Source organism: Lagenorhynchus albirostris, chromosome 12 (genome assembly GCF_949774975.1).
Source record: "Lagenorhynchus albirostris chromosome 12, mLagAlb1.1, whole genome shotgun sequence".
Lineage (NCBI taxonomy): Eukaryota > Metazoa > Chordata > Mammalia > Artiodactyla > Delphinidae > Lagenorhynchus > Lagenorhynchus albirostris.
This window is the reverse complement of record NC_083106.1, coordinates 9959541-9982440: the sequence shown is the minus strand read 5'-3', so window position 1 is coordinate 9982440 and position 22900 is coordinate 9959541. Positions and strand designations below refer to the sequence as shown.

General features: G+C 44.1%; 1 protein-coding gene across 6 annotated transcripts in view; it reads left to right on the top strand.

The window, feature by feature from the left end:
• Positions 1 to 22900, top strand: part of ARID1B (AT-rich interaction domain 1B) — a 411101-nt gene that overhangs the window by 341854 nt on the left and 46347 nt on the right. For 4 of the 6 annotated variants that reach the window (XM_060168356.1, XM_060168357.1, XM_060168360.1 and 1 more), the window contains 2 exons: positions 9097 to 9424; positions 11246 to 11374. In XM_060168356.1, the coding sequence (XP_060024339.1) occupies positions 9097 to 9424; positions 11246 to 11374 (457 nt within the window). The remainder of the gene's footprint in view (positions 1 to 9096; positions 9425 to 11245; positions 11375 to 22900) is intronic. The other 2 variants (XM_060168361.1, XM_060168358.1) reach the window with 1 other exon arrangement.

The following is a 22900-nucleotide window of genomic DNA, read 5'->3' as shown; positions in this document are numbered from 1 at the left end:
CAGCAAAGGCAAACTTCAAACGATACCTAGTTGAAATGAATGCAGTTCCAAAATAGTGAATTGCACATTAATAATCTTACAGCTGTTCCAGTTCAGAGGAATAACATATAAATGTTACCAGTTGGCAGCCCACTGTCTACTTGAAGAGTGCCTTACAGGCCCATGGCAACCTTGGTGTCACCATGACCCAAGATTTCAGTCTCTGCTCTTACTCTCAAAGTAAACTAGATTCAGCCTCTCTTCTACAGAAGTGAGATGTGTCTGCCACATGGATTCATGTTTTCTCCCCGGACAGTGCTGCAAATTGGAGATCTTGTTCTTTGGCTTTTTCCAAAGGCTGGTTTCTGTGCAGATCACTCCCCCTTCGGTTTCACTCATTTTTTGTTTCTTAAAACAGTTTGTAATATACTTGATATGTTCACTGCTTCCTGTTACCTTTATTTTATGGTTAAATGGACATTGCTAAGCAAAAGTATTAATTCCATATTCTATACGGCTTTGTTAAAAAATTCTAAATCTTTATCTTGCCCACAGTAGCAAAAACAGATTGTAGTAGATCATTTTACAGCAAAAGGTGGTTAATGCCATGTTCTTTTGATGCTCAAATTTAGCCTTCAAGTTAAAAGGTTTAAGCATGAATTTTTCTTAGCAAGACTGATAATCATCGTGATTTTATCAAAACCTGGGAATTAGGGAAGAAGTAAGGAAAACAAAGTACCAATCAACTTTAAGAAAGAAAAAGGAAAAACATAAAGCAACACTGATTTTGACTAGTGTGAAGCTAATTATTTTACGTTGCTTATTGAAATCAACAGCACACAGAGTGTCAGCATCCCCTCCCCTCACTCAATGACTAAGCACCTCGCGGGGCGTGGTCATCCGGTGGACTTGTACCACAGGCCTGGATCATGACAATTGTGGATGGCAGTGTAGAAACGCAGGATGTGGACGTGCAGCTTTACTTTACATCTTAGCAAGGTGCCTTTTCCTGAGGCTCACAGCTCTGCCATTTTTTTCAAATGTTTGTTTGAAAAGAAATGACCGGTTTTCAAATCTTTAAGAGTTGGTACCACGGGTCCTTTCAGAAGGCTTCCTGCACCTGCCACCAGGTGAAGCAGATCAGAGCTCTCCCTCCAGGGGGCGCCGTTCCCATGCAGTCTGTGGGTGTGCACAGGGCACAGCGGCTCTGAGCCTAGGGAGGACGCAGGTGCTCAGGCACCTGTGACGACAGTGACTGAGAATCCTTCGTTCCTTACCGTAGGGATTTTACTGTTTTATGCCACATTTGGCTATTGAATTAAGATAATACAATTTTACATTTTTTAGGTGAGTACTTACTTTTTCTTATACTTTGTTTGAGAAATAAACTTAATATCTGTGCATCTTGAAAGTAAAATTAGGCATATGATGCAATATATAATAAAAAGAATTTCACTGATTGAAAAATTATCTTACATGAATATTGGAACAGTTTCTTTCTATTCCTTGACAAATTCTAACCATTGTCAGTGTCCAACAATAGTTACTGTTAATATTTTTTTCCTCACAGCAATCACACGAGATAGAGAATCTCGTATCACGCCCTTTTTGCAGAAGGGGAAACTGAGCATTGTGTGTGAAATGTCTGCGTGTGTGTGACCTTTCTGAAGGCCACACACACGCAGACATTTATGCCCCTGCTCCTTGAGGGCCTGTTCTCTCAAGACTCACTGCTCTGAAGTTAGATACTGGCATCGGACTTACCATATGTCCCCCAAGCCTGTGTGTGATGTCAGCCTTGGCGGCGGTGGTTTCTCCAAAGACGCGCTTCTACACAGAGGCAGCCAGCACGCACACAGCTCCCTTCTCCGCGTGGCTCTCCTCTGTCACTGGCTCAGGGACCTGCCCTCTCCACTCTGTGTAAGTTCTCCCTGCTTTGTTCTCCTTCAGAGCGCTTGACACCACACGATATGCTCTAGATTTGTTTATTAGCCTGTCTCCTGCCACCAGAATGTAAGCTCTTTGCCTTTGCTCATTGCTGAATCCCCATCTGTTAGCACAGAGCTGGCATATTAGAGGCTCTTAAGAACTGTTTCCTAAATGGATGAAGACAGAGTGTTCCAGAGACACTGGTATACCTTCTTGACCCTGCGTTGATGCTTGATGGGTATTGGGTTGACTACTCAATGCTTAAGAATTATCTTTGGGAGATGGCACTAAGGATCATGGTTGTCTGGTTTTGTTTGTTTGTTTGTTTGTTTGTTTTGCGGTATGCGGTCCTCTCACTGTTGTGGCCTCTCCCGTTGCGGAGCACAGGCTCTGGACGCGCAGGCTCAGCAGCCATGGCTCACGGGCCCAGTTGCTCCGCGGCATGTGGGATCTTCCCGGACCGGGGCACGAACCCGTGTCCCCTGCATCGACAGGCAGACTCCCAACCACTGCGCCACCAGGGAAGCCCATGGTTGTCTGTTTTTCTCTGTGCTTTTATATTTTCTATATTGCGTATGCATCACTGTATAATTAAATTTTTAAAGGAGTTAAACTTTGTAACATATATGGGAAAAAACACCAAAAGTAACATATGTGGGAAGAAAACTACCAAAACTACCAAAAAAACTACCCAAACTACTGAAGTCATACTGTAAGGTAATAGGTCTTTTCTCCTCTTTTACAAGCTTTATGTAATATTATTTTTACATTTTGAAGACTTTTTAAAATGCATGTTGACCTAGGAAAAATATGGTGTCATATATCAGTTCAAAAGATAAATTATCGCTGTTCCCACAAATAGTAGGATTTAATGCAACTTGGGGTAAGTTCACTTTCATTTTGAATCTGCATTTGTGGTCTTTACTCAGTCAGTTTCTCTCCTGAAGCAGTGGCTGGAAGTACAGCATTGTGAGATCAGTCTGAGAGAAAGGTAAGAAGGGGAAGAAGGAAGAAGGTTTTTTAAATGTAACTTTTTTTTGCACAACAAGGATCTTACATCCATGAAAAATACTCTCAAAATCATTTGTCATTAGAGAAATGAAAAGTAAAGCCACAACAGTATCCGCTACACACCTACTGGAATGGCTCATATTTTTTAAAAATTGGCAATATCCAGGATGTACAGTAGAGCAAGTAGAACTCTCATATGTACTGTAGTGGAGTTACTTACAAAGTTAAAAATGCACTTATCATACAACCTAGCACTCTCATCCCTAGAGTTTACCAAGAGAGATGAAACATATATCCACTCAGAGACCTGTGTGCAAACGTCAACAGCTTTATTCGTGATTGCCAGAAACTGGAAACAGCCCGAACGTTCACAGAATAGGATACAACTCAGCAACAAAAGGGAGCAAACTACTGATAACGCACAACATTATGGATGAATTTGGAAAGCACGGTGCTGAGTGAAAGGAGCCAGACACGGCACACTGTGACTCTATTTATGTGACATCCTGGGGAAGGCAAAACTGTAGGAAGAGAAATCAGATCAGCGGTTGCCAGGGCTGGGGATGAGATTGACCACAAAATGGCAACTTTTTGTCACGATAGAAATATCCCATGTCTCAACTGTGCTGGTGGTTACAGGGCATATATGGTTGCTGATGCATATAAATCCTACCTCAGTAAACATGACTTAAAATTGTGTAGTAGATGGCTATGTGACGTGATGATTACTGGCCAAATTTAGCCCTAATTCACAAGTATGTTTATCATAGTATGTAGCTAATTATCCATTTTTTTTTGTTCCCACTCAGGGTCAGCTGTCTATTCTATGATTTGTGCACCGTTTTACCCTCCACAGCAAAGGGGAAAATAATACAGGACTTTGCGTGTAGTAGTTGTTCATAAGTAATTGTTGTGTGGTTGAAACTGAGAAGTAAAATAAACGGAAGCATTTAATGATTCAATAAAAGCAGTAAGCTTGGGATATTAATTGTAACTAGCAAATTTGAAAATTTAGAGTCAGGTACAGAATTATCTGTGATCCTCTAAACTAATGATGGTGACTTGAATAGAGTCTAGCTCCGGCTTCCTCTGTCTGGTGCTTGAATACAACTCCTGGTGGGTTGAAATCTGAATTCATTTGGTGACCAATTTTCCAAAGCTGGTGTGCCAAGATGAACCCACTTGAAAACTGTGGGCTCTCGTACTTGGCTGCAAGACCCGTCCAGCTGAGGTGGGCTGGCCCAGCATCTGCAGCCTTCATTGTGCTTAATGCTGGAACCATCTGTTTTCTGTCAGAGCTAGTGCCAACAAATTACTAATCTATTAGAGAAACATGGAAATAAGATTGCGCTTCTCATTCCTGGCTTTTCCTCTCATATTTTGCTTGGCTTACATATTTGGTTTTTGTTTATTTTGGGGAGAAAGATATGTTATCGAGTAGGCAAAGTGGGGGGGTATGTGTGAATCATTTTTCACTCCTTCCACACATTTCAAAAGATGGAGAAAAGATGGAGAAAAAATCATATTCGTGCTTATTGATAATAATAGTATTATTGTTGGTGATCATGGTGATAGCTATCATTTTTTAGGTAGTTCTATGCTTGGTACTGAGCTAGTCACTTTCTACCTGTTCCCCGTTATTATTGTTACCTTACCTGGCAAAACTGATGTTCCGAGAGGTTAAGTAGCTTGTCCAAGGTCATGCCCCTAGGAAGTGTCAGACCAGCATTCAAACCCAGTTTCTAGAGCCTATGCTTTATCCGTTGCTGCCTCTTAAGCCATTTAAAGCCTTTAGAAACCATTTTTATCCAGGCATGTGAGTTTAATGAGGGAAGTCTTGAAAGTTTCAAGGAGAAGAAAAGGGGACTTTGTATTTCTTCTACCAAATAGAAGCCTCTATAATTAGAACATATTCCCTTGACATGTGCTTTTGAGTGCCAGTTCGTGAAATCAGCCTAACTGATTGAGGAAAAATAAGATTGGGGCCCAGCACTCAATGGGCCTTTCTAAGGACAAGTGCACGCGTGCGTGTATGGGTGTGCGTGGTGGTTGTGCTCTGACGCATACTCCACCCTATTACAGAATGCTTCCTGCTGTGCAGCGAAGACCAGCTGCTGAATTGAGCAAAGTGATTGAAACCCAGCTCTTGTCTTCTTAGTACATAAAATGAATGAAAAAGCTAGAAGTCAAGTAGAGGGTTACTGAACATCTCAGTTGTTTCTTTGTGTTCATTAAAATACAGCCCCTGACTGCCAGTTAAACCCAAGGTGCAGGAACCCAGAGTGACAGTATTTCTCTGTTCCAAGTATGAACGGCATTCTACTTCAATTCTAAGCAGAATTCCACAAAACCAGGGACCTTACTCTCATGTAAAACTGCATTGTGGGCATAGTCTGCAACAACCAGGTAAATGCTTGTTTCGTAAAACAAGATTAAAGCGTCATTTCACTTCCTTCAAAAGCAAAGGGTACGTTCATTTCACTTCCTTCAAAAGCAAAGGGTACGTATGTTTTCACTGAATAAAGTTTCGTACCAAATGAGTCGCTTATCAGGTGTTGAGGGGGGTGGAAACTAGCTGCAGAGCAATAGCAAGAATATGTGAATTGATATCATTTGTGTTCAAAGTGTAAATGAGTTTGTTTCTTTTTAATAAAAGCAAGAGCCAGAAAGGCACCGCTGGATCTCACTGATGTTATCAGATAATCTGGAAGTGAAGGGCTGTGAGGTCAGTGGGGCGGGGCGGGGGGAGTCTCCAACCCGCTGCAGAGAAGAGTTCCGAGGACTGTGCTCTGAGAAGGCGTGGGAAGAGGCAGGACACAGCATCCTGCCCATTGTTCTGCGTCCCTCCCAACCAGGATGAGCATAAGGGGCCCTTTCCACGGAGATGGTGTGATGGGAAAACCGACGGGGACCTTCTGTGTGGTCCCGTGGGACGGGAGATTCAGAGCAACCTCAGAACTTTTTATAAAGAACTTTGATAAACAGTGAATGTTCATCTTTTACTTGAAAACAGTATCAGTTTGATTACGTCTGCAAAGGCAGAGTGTCTTCATGCAAAGGCAGTTTAAATTTGAGGTGCTGGCGTAAAAGACTAACTCACAGTGCAATTCGGAGGCCCCTGAGGTGATGTATGTTGAACCTCTCCGGTCCCTTCCTTCCCTTCCCTTTTGTTTTCCTGTCCATTCCACCTCCTCTGGCGGCCAGTGCCTCGCTCGGTTGTTCCTCTCCAGCCTTTCTTTGGCTTCCAGGGATATTCAGGGGAAAGTAGCTGCTGGCTGTAACAAGTCACTTTCTGTGTTGCTGGAGCATTTTCTTAAGAAGCTTGTCCCAAGACCGCTCTGTGGCGGGGCTCAGCAGATTAGGCCCGCTCTGGCCGGCCGTCGTGTTCGTAACGCAGGGGCTCCCGTTTGTGTGTGTGTTGCTTCCAGCCATGTCAGGGCTGCAGTGGCAGTTTAGTTTTTGTTTGGTTGGTTTTTTGCGGTATGTGGGCCTCTCACTGCTGCGGCCTCTCCCGTTGCGGAGCACAGGCTCCGGACGCGCAGGCTCAGCGGCCGTGGCTCACGGGCCCAGCCGCTCCGTGGCATGTGGGATCTTCCCGGACCGGGGCACGAACCCGTGTCCCTTGCATCGGCAGGCGGGCTCTCAACCACTGTGCCACCAGGGAAGCCCGGCAGTTTAGTTCTGACAGACACCATCTAGCCCACAAAGCCTAAAGTATTTAGTCTCCAGCCCTTTACAGAAAGTGTGCCCGGCCCGTGGTCTGTGTGAACAGTGACCTTCACACCGTCTCCAGTGAGTAATACACTTCATAGACAGCCACGTAAGAGAGCTCACGTGAGGCACCTAACAGAGCAAATACCAGTCAGTGCTGAATAGTCTGGGCTGCTTGCAGATCTGTAGGTGGTCTGCACTTGAGAAGACCTGCTTTCATGACTGTGATGATAATGTGATGTAAGTGTGGTTTTCCTTAAGTATTTGAGAGGCCAGTCAGGGGTGTGGCTAGTGGGGTGCAGACTGTGGCTCTGAGGCATTTTAGCCACGTGACCTTGGGACAGGCCACTCAACATCCCGCACGTCAGGGTCCTCCCTAAAGTGAGGGTGGTAATGACCGGGACCTCTTAGGCTTGATGTAAGCATTAAAGGAGGTGATGCAAAGAACTCGAAACTGAGCTTAGCACACAGTAAATATCAATTGCTGGCTTTTGTTGTTGTTACTAATCCAACCCAATTTCTGCTGGAAAACCTGGAGAAGCTCCTTCTCACCTTCAGAATAGGTCCCGGGCTTGGAAGCCTGGTATATGGGGGCCTCTTCCCTCTGTCCCCTTCTCGCGGCCCCATGAAGCTCAGCAGTGACTCGCTCTTGAGTTCGCCCCTTCGCTGTCTGTGCCATCGTCCATGGCCTCTTCCACAGGCGCTCCCTGCCCTCTTCTGCCTTAATCACCATCCGACAGTAACCCCCTAGCATTTTTGCACTCAACGTTTGAGATACTTTACATGTTATGTCATTTAATCCTAACAGCAACTCTTCAAGTAGACAGTATGGAAGAGGCTTATCTCTGTTTTACAGAGAAGAGAAGGAAACAAAGAAAGATTAAAACGACTTAGCTCTAAGGTCACATGGTCAGTATATATAGGGAGTCTTCCCTCAGCCCCAGTTCTCCCAGATCCCAAAGCCTGCCCCACACGGACGCCTGGGTCGCGACCCAAGGTGGTTTTTCAAAACCTTTCACTCAACGCCCGACCATGGACAACCTCCCGTATCCCCACCCAACACAGACTTATTCTTCTTTCTCTTATGCTTTTCACAGTGCGTTCTTTTTGTTTTTGTATTTTTTCTAATCTTACCCCTGCTACTCCACCTTATACACACACACACACACACACACACACACACACACACACACACACACACATACACACATACACACATACACATATACACACTTAGGTCGTGAGCTCCTTGAGTACAGGAATTGCATTGTATTTAACTTTACATTCCCTGTGCCTAGAACAGTTATGTTATATAGATGAGGAGATTCTTCCAGAAAGTAGTAAGGACAGGTGGAGAAACACTAATCCATATTCTACAGACACTTATCCTTTTGCATATATTTCATTTCAACAGTCACTTATTGGGAGGCAGCATATTTTATTGGTTAATTACATGGGTTCCATAATCATTTTGCTTGAGCTTGAATCCTAACCTACTAGCTGTTGACTTTCTTCATTTGTAAGTGGAGTCATGGTCATACCTACATTTCATATAATTATTGGAGAAAAGAATGAAATCATTGATGCAAAGCACTTAGCCCAATGTCTCACACAGAGTATGGTTCAGCAATTATTATTATTGAAGAGGCATTATATATGCCTTCAATTTACTTGAATGTAGTTTATGTGCACTCAGTCAAAAGAAAAGGTGTGAAGGAGAGAGAAAACACAACTACTGCACTAGTCCAGGCCATTCTACTCCGTGAGCATGTGCCCCATGTGAGCAGAGACGGGAGGTGAGACTGTGGACGCTTATCTCAGTCTAGGACCCTGCCTGCTTCCCATAGTGCCACCATCTCGCTGGGCTGAGCGCCATGCCAGTGCTTGAAACTTATTTCATAAGACGTGGCCTCAAGTGCAAACCAGACACCAGAGAAAAGCCAACTGTGCTGGATTAATGTCGCGTTTCCACGTGACACCTCCCGTGGGGGTTTGAAGGGTAATTTTGACCACATGCGCATGTTTTCTTACACCTTCTGAACCCTTTATCGTAACTGTCCAGTGTGGTAGTGGTGTAGTGGTGCAGTCTCAGATTGGTGTTCACCTGCGGACTGGGGGCTGAAGCACTTATTTCAGTTAAATTTTGGTAAGAGTACGAGGTGCTGGATGAGTTAGAGCACCACTCGGCACTAGCATCCCGTGTCCATTCACAGATGGTTTCAGTGATCAGCCTGGGTCTCCCTCCGTGTTACAGTGGTCCTGTGTGGCTCTTTGCCTTTGGAATGTGCAGAGAGAGCGTATTTTGACTGCCAACCTCATCAGCGCCAATAGGGGAAAGGGTTAATGAGGAAAATGACTAATGTTCTGTGTTGATGACACTGTTGGACACAAAGTGTTTCCAGTGAATGTTTTCACAAGTTCAAATATTAAGTAAAAGGCTTTAATTTGTGTTTGATTTTTGTTTAGGTAACTACTCCAGACCCCCAACATATAGTGGGGTGCCCAGTGCAAGCTACAGCGGCCCAGGGCCCGGCATGGGCATCAATGCCAACAGCCAGATGCATGGACAAGGGCCAAGCCAGCCGTGTGGTGCTATGCCCCTGGGACGAATGCCATCAGCTGGGATGCAGAACAGACCCTTTCCTGGAAATATGAGCAGCATGACCCCTAGTTCTCCTGGCATGTCTCAGCAGGGAGGGCCAGGAATGGGGCCACCAATGCCAACCGTGAACCGTAAGGCACAGGAGGCAGCTGCCGCAGTGATGCAGGCCGCTGCGAACTCGGCACAAAGCAGGTATGCCGTCGGGCGGGCGGTCTGTGTGTGGATGTGTGCGCACGTGCGGAGCCCAGAGCTGCATCATCCCCGGCTCCCACGGGGGTGGAGAGCAGCAGAGGGTCCCTTGGCTTGGCCATTCCTTTTGTGTTAAATACATTCTGTACCATAAAGGTCAGAGAAGTAAATAACAGATCATGTTGTATGAGACATGGAAGAAGGAATCACTGGTGGGCAAGTCAGCTGTGGGAGGTTATTTGAAACAGCTGTGAACAGTCGCTGCACCAAGCAACCTAGAGCCGGTGGCACCCCGAGTGTCTTTGTGGTTCCACTTAACACAGTGAGGTTTAGGCGGGAAAGTCTAGAGCCTAAAAACTGGCTAAAATCTAAAACATTCAAAAAGAACTTCTCCCCTTTTTTTTTTTTAACCTCACCATAAAAATCTTTATTAAAATAGAAACTTTGTATGTGTACATATGTGTACTGTGTGTGTTTGTCTAAGTGTATATGTGTGAGATTTATTACTTCACGTTCTTATGTTGTATTTTATTTTTCTGGGCATAGCTCTCTCTCTGTCCAAACCAAAAGGTGGTTAATAAAACAAGGATTATATTTCGGAAACTTTAAGTTGATAGAGCAAAGGCTCTAGCCTCAACTACTTACTTGTTTTTAATCCTGAATTTTAAAATTAATTCTTGAAGTAAATACTTGACCTGTCTAAAAACAACTGAATTAAAAATTTAGGAGGCAGTGAATATGTTTTAAAAGACTCACATGTAAAAATGTTTGAATTATGTTTAACATGTCAAGGTATGTTTTAAAACAAAGGACACTGACAGATATGTATGAACATACGGTATCTTCAGAAGAAAAGAGAGAAGATTCTGAGTTTGTCAAAGGGAAATAAGAGCTTTTGTGTGTGTGTGTGTGTGTGTGTGTGTGTGTGTTTAAATGTATCCCTTTGTTGCTTTTCCTCTGAAGTTGCTATTCGGGAATGTTAGGGACCCTTCCAGTCTCACTGTGTCCACATAATAAAATGAAAGTCAGTCATATTCTCTCTCCCCCTCTCTCCCTCTCCCTCCGCCCCACCCCCCCACCCTCTCCTCCGCGTTACAATTACTTAGGATCTTCTGAACCCCAGCGCTATACCTCTGAACTGAACCTATGCAGGCTGTAGAGAGAATGTTTTAATAAACCTGTCCGTGAGGACTGGTTTGGCTGGTCCAGTTGAAGTTCTAATTTAGGTTTAAATGAACTGTCCATTGTCACAACTCAAAAAGCACAAGTTATTTCCTTTTTAAGGAGTAAGTACTTGATTGCATTTGACATGAAGCCTTGGGTAGTGATCTGGGAAGAAGATAACTGTAGAGATTAAGGCATAATTGTTTGATTAAAAAGCCTTGCTGTGCTCCCTTTCTGAATCAGTTTATATATAATTTTATATAAGTTACTGTATAAGTATACATCCATGCATTTTCATTTATTGCTAATCGGTAGACCATTCCAAAGCCTCACCTTCACATTCCACCCATCAGAGCTCTCCAGGAGTTTGAATGGAGACTTTATTTTTTGGCTTTTACCAAAGTCAAAGCTATGCTTCAGAACTGTAAAACTGAGATTGGATCTGAGAATCTTACTCCTCTCTCTCCTTTGCCCCGTCCCCCACCCCTTTTTTGAAGGATTGTTCTCCAGCTCCACTGCCAGGTAGCTGCATGGTACAGAGTATCTTATGCCACATTCTGTAACCTCCACACCTATGTGTGGAAATGACATAATGGACAGGGGGCTTCCTACTTGTCTACGGAACAAATCCAAAGAAGTTGTTCTTCTGTTCTACTTTAGGCCACCATACATTAGGTCGCCTGCTTATCCCAGCCAGTCTGGGGCTGGCGGACGCCCCATGTTTTCTTCCCAGCACCCCAACTATGGCAACTCTCAGGCTCCCATGATGAACCAGCCTGACCAGTACGGGTAGGTAGCAACATGCCCTGACTTGCTGCGGGTCCTGGGCATTTTTTTAAACTGTTAATGAACATGCCATCTGGCTGCGAAAGGAACACCCAAAGTAAGAGAGTGAAAGACCTAATAGGAAATCCATCTCAGAGGGGGCTGTCTTTTGTTTATTTTTGTTTGTTTTGGGTTTTTTGTTTGTTTTGTTCTGTTTCGTTTTTCATTCTCACCAGCAGTACTGTGGTAGTTTGGTGGAGACCTGCATGCCGTCCCCCAGATCCTGTCTTTGCATGGCTTCGGCATGGCTTCTTTCCTTCGTGCCTGAGAGGGAAACAAAAACTTTTATCTACGTAAAAGTAATGAAGTCACCTACTCCGGCGTCATGTCCCCCACTGTTGTCGTTGTGTCGTCTAGGACTTGTGTAGCACTGTTATCATGACTGTGTTATTGTCATTCCTGCCACTACAGGGACCTGCTTCCACACTCGCCCTGAATTCAGAGTGCGGTGGCCCCATGGAGCCCCACCGCAGGAGGCAGGGCTTAGGTTCTTAATAGGACTTGCGAGGGGCCTCGTGCCATCATCACTGAGCAGACATCTGCGCCAACGATTTCTATTATTTCCTTCTCCCAAGGAGGTTTAGAATATTAAAGTCACCAGGAGAATACAACCAGATAATGCAACACAGAATTTTTTTTTCTAAACACAGTGTTGCCATATTATTATCAATTTCGACACAGGAATTACATACAGCAACAAAAAGTATCTCTCTTCTTTCCTACTACAAAACTATAATATCAGGCTGTCACTGTCTTTAGGTTAGTAAATACTCTTAAAGTATATTATTATTTTTACCGATATCATTTAGCATATAGTAATAATAAGATTATCTCATGTAGATTGAAGAGTGTTAAGGGGTTAGTTTCAGCAGAAAGATACAACAATTTTGTAAAATAAAACCGGAAACAACCAACTAGCTTTGTTTAAAGACTAAACTTACAGAACTGTGTTTTCACTATTGTTATGAATGCATGACACAGAGAGCTTTTCTATAGCTTTATATTCAATATACATTTATTTAGGCAACAAGAGCAAATGATAATTTTGCAATTGAGAGTTCTAAATCCTGTAAACATGGCCCTAAATGTGGACCAACAAATAAAGAATTCTGTAAACATAATCCTAAAAGTGAACTAAGCATAGAATGAGGTAAACAGACTTATTTTGGAGAAATCGTCTTTCCTCTCTTTTCCTTTCTTGTGCTACTCTCAAGGTCACTTCATGAGTTAGCAGGAAGATAACAGTGGGGGGAGAAGAGCGTTTATCATCAGCTGCTAATCCATAGGATCTGTCCTTCACCAACTCAGGAGTCCTATTTAGACCCACAAGGCTAGTTTGGCCGTGCCTTGCCAAGCCACATTAAGCAGCTGTGTAAAATGAATTTAAATGGCATGCATCAGAGTAAAATGTCTTTCACTGGGGCAGAAAATCAATGTTAGCTAACCAGCACGGGAAGATCAAATCTGCATTTCAGCCAGCAGCAGCCAGAGAGCTTCCTTAGAATACAACACCTCCTCCTTAATTAAAACTAAGAAAAAGGAAGATGTTGGAGGGATTCTTTGTAAATCATACGAAGCACAGTTGGCAAAGGCTCATCTTTGCAGCCCCATCTGTGTTAGCTCTGAATTTTGCCGTTTGCGTTTACACTATCCTTTCTAAAAAAGAAAGAAAAAGTTTTATTTCTATTTTAAATCTTCCTTCCTTTGCACTTTGCAATATACATAACCTGTTGTGCCCCCCCTTTTTTTTTAAAGTAGAAGCTTGAATGTGAGAAAACATGTAGAGTACATGTTTCAGTGCTCTGGGTTAGGAAATTTGATTTTCAACATGTTTTTGCTTTATACTTAACAGCTCACTGCAGCAGACTTGCGTTTTTGCTTTTGTTCTTGTTTTCTTTCCCCACTGATAGCTCTGTCAGGGTAAAGTTAGGCTGGCAACTTGGAAAGCCAGTCCACTAAATGGCAGACTGTCAGGAAGAAGTGGCCCAAGCCTTTCAGAAACACAATATTCACAGAGTTGGTTATAATGACTTCTTTCTCAAGTCAGAATCCCAGAGGGCCTAGAGCCTAAGAAAGAATCTGAAAAAGACAAATTAGTGATGAAGGGAGTGAGTGAGTGAGTGTGTGTGTGTGTGTGTGTGTGTGCGCGCGCGCGCGCGCACGCGCAATTAGAGACAGAAAGCTAACTGCAGAAATGAAGGATTATGGCAATTATGCTTCAGGCTTTTTCAGCTAGTTGGATGTAAAACAATACAGAGGAAAAAACACACAGATTAAACTTGTTAGAAGCTGTTTTACTAATTCCTTTTTTAAGAGTGACATTGTGAGAGCAGAGCTGCTGCAGTGAATAAGTTAAGGAACATGTGGATGAATTGTGTTTTCTTTGTCACCTTTTGAGTAAGGGACTCCCTCATTCTGATTTTCAGACAATTTACAATAGAATGTGATGAATTGTACTGTTCCGGTACTAGATTAGCTGAGTAATACTATACAATAATTTGAAGTTAGCAATTTATATGTAATATCTGTCCAGGACCTCCCCCCATATACATTTGACATACTTTTTTACTCAGAAGATACCTTTCTGTGTTCAGTTTTAAAGCATTTCTAGATCATGTTCTATTCTTTTGAAGTAACGAGGAACAGAGAGTGGGAAATACTAGTTGTCTTACTAAAAGCCTAGTCGGGGCTGGCGGATGACGTTCATCGTCAGTCCAGTTCTGGAGCGTCATGTCGGAGGGACGCTGAGACACTGTCAAAGAACAGACGAGCCAAGGTTGGCCAGAAGTTTAGGAAAGACTTCGGCCTACTGCTTCTAAAGAAGCATTTCCATGAATCCCAGGCTATAACATAATCCTTCATATTTTTTGAATGATTGACCTCTATGCTTAACACACACACGCGTAAAATAAATTTCCCTCGGTCATTTAGTGTGTTTTGCATTCATTCTTTCATTCTAGGCGGCACCCACCTGGTACCGTCCGACAGTTGACATCTCTGCCCAGTATAGCTGATCTGTGGCTTTGGATATTTCAGCGTTATCCAGATTTTTTTTTTTTCTTGGAAATGAGCTCCCAGGGTGATGCATGACTTCAGTGAACTTACAGAAGGCCTGGCAAGCCCTAGACCTTTAAGCCATGGTAGATTTTGATTCCTTGAAGTCAGCCATCCCCAGCACCTCCTATATCTCAACTTTAATCAAGTCTTTGGTGACTTGAGATGGTTTGTGTCAAAGTCCTGGCACAGATCTTTAGGATAATATTTTTACCAGGATAGGTTCCAAGAGGATATAGAATTTCAGTTGTACAATAATAGAATTTTAGAGCTGGAACGATTTTAGATGGCATCCAGTCTGTACCCCTCAATTCTATGATGAAGGAAACCAAGATCTACAAAGTTACCTGCCATGGGTTACTTAGTTAGTTACAGGCGGGGCACAGTCGACCCCAGGGCCCTGTCTCCTAGGCCTGTGGCTCTTCCTTCTACTGTCTCTGTAGATTTTCTTTTTTAAAATCTCTTAATTTTACTTCTCCCTCAAGTCTAAAGGCAAATCTATTGATAACTAGTAGAAAGCAAACGTTAATCAGTGTTTTACTGGAGATCCTATTTCTTGCATCGAAGTCTGGATTGTTTTTCTTTGCTCAGCCTTTGTTGTATCTGAAAGGAAGGGAGCGCTTTGCTGCTTCCACGCAGACTTGCCTGCACACCGTGAGTCGTTTGTTTCTGGAAGCACACACCTTATGAAGTGAAGTGACAGTTTACTTGATGACACACAGTTGGGTTTGAATTTCTGTCCTTTTCACCCTTCGATTGCCCACCAATGGCGCTTTAACATCTTGCATTCTTGAGACTGGAGTGTAGCTGTTAAAATAAGGATTCTGGGTCATGCAAGAGTAGAAACAGAAGTCGGCATTTTTACCCAGAGAAATGCATACACCTACGTGATGCTGATACAAGCAATATGTGTCATCCTCTTCTGTCCCTTTAAAGACTCCCCATTGAACCAACTTAATATCAGACAGAGGAAGACTCTCAGACTTTTTAGGTTTTTTTAAAAAAAAAAAAAAAAAAAGAGCAAAAACGAGTCAATTTGAAAAGTCTCATTTCTCCTGCCGAGGAGGGAATTTTTATACTGAATATCACAACCCTGTGTCTGGAGACTTACATCTTAATTCTTAAGTCATACCAAAAGCTAGGATAACTGAAAATAGCTTTTAAATATTTTTGTTTTCCTAGTAAAGTAGGAGATTAGGGATTTTAATTAATATTATTTTCCAATCTTAGCCACTCTTTAACAGGGTGAATACATTTCATGAAATCTTAACCATAAGGTAGCTTGATCAGTAGCGTCTAACAATTGATGTTGACGTGGCTGAATGTTTTGTGAGAGTCTGAGCAGTGGTTCCTCTGCTTGGGAACAGCTAGCTGCACATACAGACCCTGGTGGACTGGGCCTACGTAGACGCTTATACCTGTGTCTTACATGCACCATGGTCCCCGCCCCCCCGCCCCAGCTTCCAGCAACTCTTCTTTAGTGGGGGGGGGGGGGTGTTTATAATTCATTTCGCCTGTTGATATTTTCCAGCAAGGCACTTTTTTTCTATTTTTTTCCCCTGAAGCCAGTATGACTCAGTCTGCTGATGGGCTAGGAGGCACTGATGTGGAAACAAAGTAATGGAGATAGTGCATTAACACATCAAAGAGAAGGGGCAAAAAAGTGTGTGCAACCTCAGTTATAGTGGGTCCATGGGCTTAAAGAGCTGTGAGTGATCTGTGTTAACTAAGAATTTAGCCCTTTGGATTTTGGACAATTAGGTATTAAAATAATAGCTATGATATGAGAAGTCATGTTATTGAAAGACAAAGCAAAAAGATTTCAAAGGCTTAAGTAGAGTTTTAATTTTTACAATTAAATGTTAGCCTTCGTTTTAACATCTAAACACTATGCTTTAATTTTTAGCTCCTTTTTTGCCTTCAACATTTAGAATTGGAATGCATATTGCTGTGTTGGTATTTTAAGATTATGATTTCAATCAAATCTTTCAGAGTTCCAGAATTATTATAGCAGCCATAAAGTACATTTATTAGTCTTCAAATCAAAAAGTAGTAAAACACTAATTTTTAAAATACCAAGAGCGATTTTTTTTTTAAAGTTTAATGAGATCCAAGGAATCGAAGTATGAAATATACAGCAAACCTTTAATGGACTCGAGTCTGTGAAGTTCCTTAAACCACTGGTTGTTATCTAGAGAGATTTTTAAATATACACACACACCCTCACCCCAGCCGCACGCCAGGTGAGGCTCGTGAGCCTGTAATTTTTGTAAACCTGCTGGGTGATCCTGGCGTAGAAGACCAGCACAGATCTGGGGATTGCATTAGGGGTTCCTGCCGCTGAGGCGCACTAGTGAAAAACACAGAGGGAAGAGGCAGGAAAGCCCAAGCTCGGAGAGCCCGTGCTTTGTACCTGATAGACGCTGACTGAAGAAAATACTGGACTAGAGCTGGGGACACTGGACAGAATTAGAAGGAACTGATGTTTAAGCAGACCTGACACCGTGACTCAGGCTTTGGCGATCTTTGGTCTCACTTTCTACCTCTGAGCATCCTCTCAGATATCAGTATCTTCCTGATACTTTGAGATATTCCAAGTTCCCCTCCATTCCTAGAACTGCCTTCTTAATTCAGAATGTCTTCTATCCACGTCCCAGTCTGTACCTCTCACAGCTGGGTGCTGTCCTTACGTCTAAGGGAGCTCTCAATGATGTGTGTATCGGGTTGGGGCTCTGATTAACCGGGCCAGTCCTCCATCAGTGGAGTGTGTGCCCAGGTTTACTCATCCAGGCCACTTGTCTTCCTTTCTAACCTCATGGGCCCACTAACATCTCTTCCCCCACATACCACATGTTCACACCGGACAAACTGGGAACATCACATCTAGAATCAGCATTACAGTCCACCCGTCACTGGAAAAAAATCAGCAACACAGCCCAGCCTATCCCAGCTGTTCGGAGTTGTTAAAGGTAGGAGTGCTGAGATCACATTTGTCTCAGGTAGTACCATTGGCCTCAGCCCCAGCCTGCAAGGCTTTCATGTTGAAACCAGGAAGTGTCAAGTTGTTCTCAGTCTGAAATCTCATAACCTCAGCAGGGTTTGGGGCCGAAGGCAACAAGAAGAGTTTGTAACCGATGAAGAGGCTGTGATCCGGGTCTTGGTCTACCCCAGTCTGGGGTTGGGGAGGTGTCATGGGTGACCGAGTGAAGATCACAGGTGGGGGGCTGCATTGTCCGACTGCCCAGAGGGCCTCTTAGCTGGTAGCGTTAAGCCTGTGGCAGCAACTCCCTGAGGCTCTTCTAATCTTGACCTTCATTCTTATTTTGAACTCCATTTCCATCACGTAGATTAAAAAACCAAACCAAACCACAAGGTTTCGTCCCTTGCTTTAAAAGTTAACTCTTACTGGATTGCCTTTGATTGTTAAATACCTACCGGTAGGAACTTGCCGGGTCCTGCCCCTCCAGCTTCTCGGGCCAGAGCACCTGGCATGGACGTAAAGAACTATAGTTCTCTCAGCTATCAGGCCTTTCTTGCAACATGTTTTACCCTAATTTTGAACGGTGTTTTGCTGAAATAAATTAAGTAACTTTGTGGCCCAAGGCCACCTTTAGCTCAGAAAATCTGTGAGAATTTTAGGAGGATTTTTTTCGTAAGTTGGAAATAACCATATTGATATATTTCCTGGCACTGCGGCCCTGGACAAGTGCATTCCTTGTTAGAGGGCCTGACAGAATGTTGCTGTGGTAAAGTGTATGAGATGCGGATCTCAGGACCCAAATTCCATTTTATTTTTTTAGCCGACAGCCTGGTCCATTAAGGTACAAGAAGTCTGAATGCATGTGAGACCTGTGCCCTCTCAGTTGTCCCCTCCTAAAGCAGCACTGGGGTCAGCTCGTTGCTACCTGCTACCTGGCTCCTTGGTAGCTGCCACGCCCATTTGCTGCCTGCGTCCCAGGTGTCCAGACCTCCAAGGAGACCCACCCCCCCCCCACCCCGTGTCAGTTCGCTCTCCCTTAACGGCTTGTACCCAGGAAGGGAGTGTCCTGGTGCAAAGGTGGGAACTTCTGTCGCAGGGAAGGAATAACCTTCTTTGTAAATCATTCCCGGTCTTAATGGCATTATGATCTCAAGATAAACTTTCTTAAAGATCTTTAATGTAACGCAGTTAGAAAGGGGCACTTTTTTCTTTCTAAGGGGGACATCAGAGGCAACTAGTTCCTCTTTCACAAGGTCCAGCAGATCTCATCTTTACCAGACAAGGGGACTGTGCCGGTTACGTCCTGGTAGAGGCCAGTCGGAAGCCACGGCCGCCAGCACCCACCCACCAAAGTACCGGGCTCACCTCTTGCAGGGAAAAGACAGGTTCGGGGCCCGGTGTTGGCCCTGTGGCTTTCCTAACGCCCTGCCCTTGAAGGAAGTGCTGATGTCAAAACCTCTGAATGTAGCGTCTTCAAAAGGGAGTTTTTTAGTTCATTTTCGTAGGATTGCCATAAACAGTTCATAAGAACAGAACAATGGGTTTAACAAACCAAAATCAACTTTGAGCTGAAGAGAACATCCGTAGTTAGCAATTACCAAAATTCAAGGGCCAGTTAGTTTTTGCGCTTTCTTCACACTCCGACAAGGAAGTGTCTCGCTTCAGAAGCCTAGAGCTCTATTTGTTCTCCTGGCTGCTTTGAGAGAGAAGGTGAAGATCAGTCAGCTGCTTTAGGAACAACTAAAACGGGTTACCTGCACTGAAGCGAAAAGGAAGTACTGAATCTTGAAATTGCACGACAGGTGCCATTTTAGAGTGAGTGCCAGGAGCAGAGCTGGGAGCAGGTTGGAGCCCTTTGAGGAGTCTGCAGGAAATAGTTAACAGAAAGGGAAACAAGGTTTCTGATGTTACAGGGTTTCAGGAAATTCAGCGTGGAATATGCAGGATTCCTCCGTGCTTGGTGGAAACAGCTTCACTGAGATGCAGGGGTGAAAATACAGCTCTCTGGAGAAAGGGGGAGACAACCAGAGTGCTTCAGGCGCAGAGAGGCCCAGTGGGCAGCGCCACGTTATATAGGCCCATGGCAGAGACACGCGTGGGAGAAGCTATGCTCTGAAGAGTCATCTGCAAATATACACTCACTAAAGACGGTTCTGGAGGATTTGCTAAGAAAGTCATTACTCCCCTCTATTGAAAGCGTCTTTTTCATAGAGACGTTGAATGTTATTACATTCCTCTTTGTCCATGCTTAAAGGAAGAAAAAAAAAAAAACTTAAACGTATCAATTACCAAAGGGTTTGGGGAGTTATTAATTTATAGCTGGGAAGTGACTGATAATTGTTGCTCTAGCTAATTTGTTGCTGTCATCATACCCACTTCAGCTCTCCTTAAGGGAACAGGCTGCCTTGAAAAGAGGTGATGTTCACACAGGGAAGATCTTAGAAAACAGACCAAGAAGTATGATAAAGGGCGTTCCTGCCTAGGGAGGAAGGCTGACGGGAAGGACTCGCCCTCCGCTTCCCAGACTTGGTCTCCAGCCGCCTCCGCGACGTGGCCTCCTGGCCGCTCAGACCCCGCGTGTCCAGAGCGCAGCTCACGTCTCTTGCGGGCCTTTCCGCGCAGCAGCGGCCCCTTACCTGCCCCTTGTGCAGCGGGGCAGCCAGGGGCCGTCGGGCCACCTTTTCTTACCCCACAATGTCTGACTCATCACCGAGTGCTGCCGGTCTACCTCTGAGGGAGCGCTCAGCTCCCCGTCACTCCCACCCCGGTTCCGCGCGCCACCTTCTCTCATCTGGACTCGCGTGACAGCCACACTCCTGTTGCCCTGCGTTCGTCCTTCCTGCCTTTGCTGTGTCCTCCCCGCCGCCCCCCAGCCGGAGGACCATGCCTTTGAAATACACATCCTTTTCTGCCATTTCTCCTGCTTAAACCCCTAGTCTCTGCCAGCTCCTCTTAGGGGACAGGCGAAACCCCAGGGAACCGTAAGCCTCATGTGACCTGGCCCCCGCCCTCTCCCTCTCATCTCTTAATCTCTCCTCTCCTCTTCTCTCCTCCTCACCTGATTGAGTCCCTTTCCATCCCTCAGATCTCACCTGAGGAGGGGGTTCAGAGGGGCCAGCATCCCTTCCTCAGGGAACGTGCTCTGACCTCCTCATTATAAGCACCCCCAGTGTGTGCACCTCTCCTTTATCCGCACGGCGTGGTTGCAGTTGGACACTCCCTGCTCTGGTTACTTGACTCGTGTTTGCTTTTGTCTGGGCCTGCCGGTGGGCTCCTTCCTCCCCTTCCCCTCCCACGCCCATCATGAACACATGTCTGTAACTGTCAGCTACACAGAAGGTATTTCTGACTAATTTTGTTGTTATAGCACGCCTTCCCGAGTGAAAGGGGTGCAACAGTTTTTTAAAAAGTAGTGTGTGGGCTGTGCATCTTTCTAGGAATCTACAAAGTCATTGGCACTTGGATTTGTTCTTTGTCTTTGGTTTAATGATACAAGTGCCACTTTACCTTCACAGGGTTGATTTCTAGCCAAAGCAACTGGCTTGTTGAGATTATAACGTTATTTCCCCACTAGAACTGCAGTTGCATTTGCTGTCACAGGTGTACTGATGGATTAGCCACACCGAAAATGGGCTGCAGTTCAGACAGCTTTCACTTCTGTTTTGATTGTGTTGTTTTGGGGGCAAAGCTAGTGATTTTCATTCTTCAGATATTAGATTTTAAATAATCTTGACTGAATGTCCCTGTTGGTACTGCTTTGGAAGAGCTGCTGTGTAACTTAGGTTAAAAGTCTGTTTCACCAGTGATCTGGACACGTACGTGCAAATTATTTGTTTATAAAACCGATTATTTGTGTTTATTAAAATAGAGCATCCTATGTAATGTTATGTATACGACTGGAGCTCTCTGAGGTTGAACTGCTGGAATCGGGCTTTTCAAAGTTTCAAGTTCCTGGTTCTGATAACCACCGGGCTGAAGTGGGAAAGTACCCCAAGTTTTAGTGTTAGTCTCATTTATTTTGTCAGTAAGCAGTCTTTTCTGGCTTCATAACTTAAACTACATCCATAGTGACAGTCCGTATAGAGAAAGATACATATGTTTGGCAGTCATGCCGTTGTCCAATAAAGCATGCACTGCTTTATCTTTCTTTTGAGCATAATTCAATAATGATATTTTCAGTGCTAGGATTCTTCAGAGTGGAGCTGTTCTCCGTGTGTCTTTGCCACTAGACTTTATATAAAGTGGCTTCACTCACCTGGTGTCTATTTCCAGAGCGTTTCTTCTGTCTGTCCCTTCCCTCCTCCAAAGAGCTGTATCAGAAATCCATTCATTTTCAAAATAAACATTTCACACTTTCCAGTCTATCCCTATTGAGAAAAAGTAGTGGTGATTGCTAAAACAATACGGCCTAAATATTCTTTTAAAGCACGAAAATCATATACAGACTTTATTTTACTTTAAATTTTATCGTAGTTGACTTAAAAACACGATATTTAGAAATGTGTGGTTACTCTGTATTGGATTTCGTACTGACATTTTTACCTGCTAAATTCAAACTGTGGTGGGAAGCTGTATGTATTCTCCTTTCTGTTTTCACGGTGAACCATTGGAAATGGTCACTTTAAAATTGGTATTTGCTTCTGGGTTTTTTTCCCCCAAAGCCAGCCCTTTATTGGCAGATTAATGTGTAATGTTTGAGAAATCTCCAAAGTGAATAAAAGGACGAGCTATGAGAAACCACTTGTTTGTGTGTAGACCGAGGAGTGCTAGAGGGAAGTGCGCCTGCCAGCTCCTCTTCTGAATCATTCTCGTTGGAATAACCTGCTTTTTGTCATGGAATGACAGATCTTAAACACTTAGGTCTAGTCCCAACTGAAGACCAATTCAAGTGCCTCTGGTTACTCTGCAAGTCCGCACGTTTACATAGCAACCGCCTACGTCACACCTCGGCACTCCTGAGCTGGGGGAGTCCTGCCGGGCTGTGCCCCGGCCCCCTGGCCCCCGGCCAGCACAGGGCCGCGTGGTAGTAAGCGCCTTGTGATTTGTGGCACCGCCCAACACGGTCGGTTCCACAGGGCACAGTCCAGTAGCTGCCTCAGCAGCATAACAGCAACAAAACGTTATTTTCCAATGTTTATCACCCCTACCCCCAGACATTATTGGGCATTCATTGCCACGGCCATTGCGAGTTAGGAATCCGTGCCATCAGGAGAGCGGTCATTCGTAACCAAAACCATCTGAGCCCATAGACCCGCTAGAAACAACATCCCAGCAGTTCACAGACCCAAAGATCAAGGTAGGGCACTTTGCTCTTCCAGGTACAACTTACGTTGTACGTCTTGGTAGTGTTTTACGTTGAAAATCTTTCCCTCATGTCAGTTTGTATTTTTGCCTGTTTTTGTTTTGTCGCTCTTGTTTCCTTTTGAAAACAGGAAACTGGTGACTTGTTTCTTTGC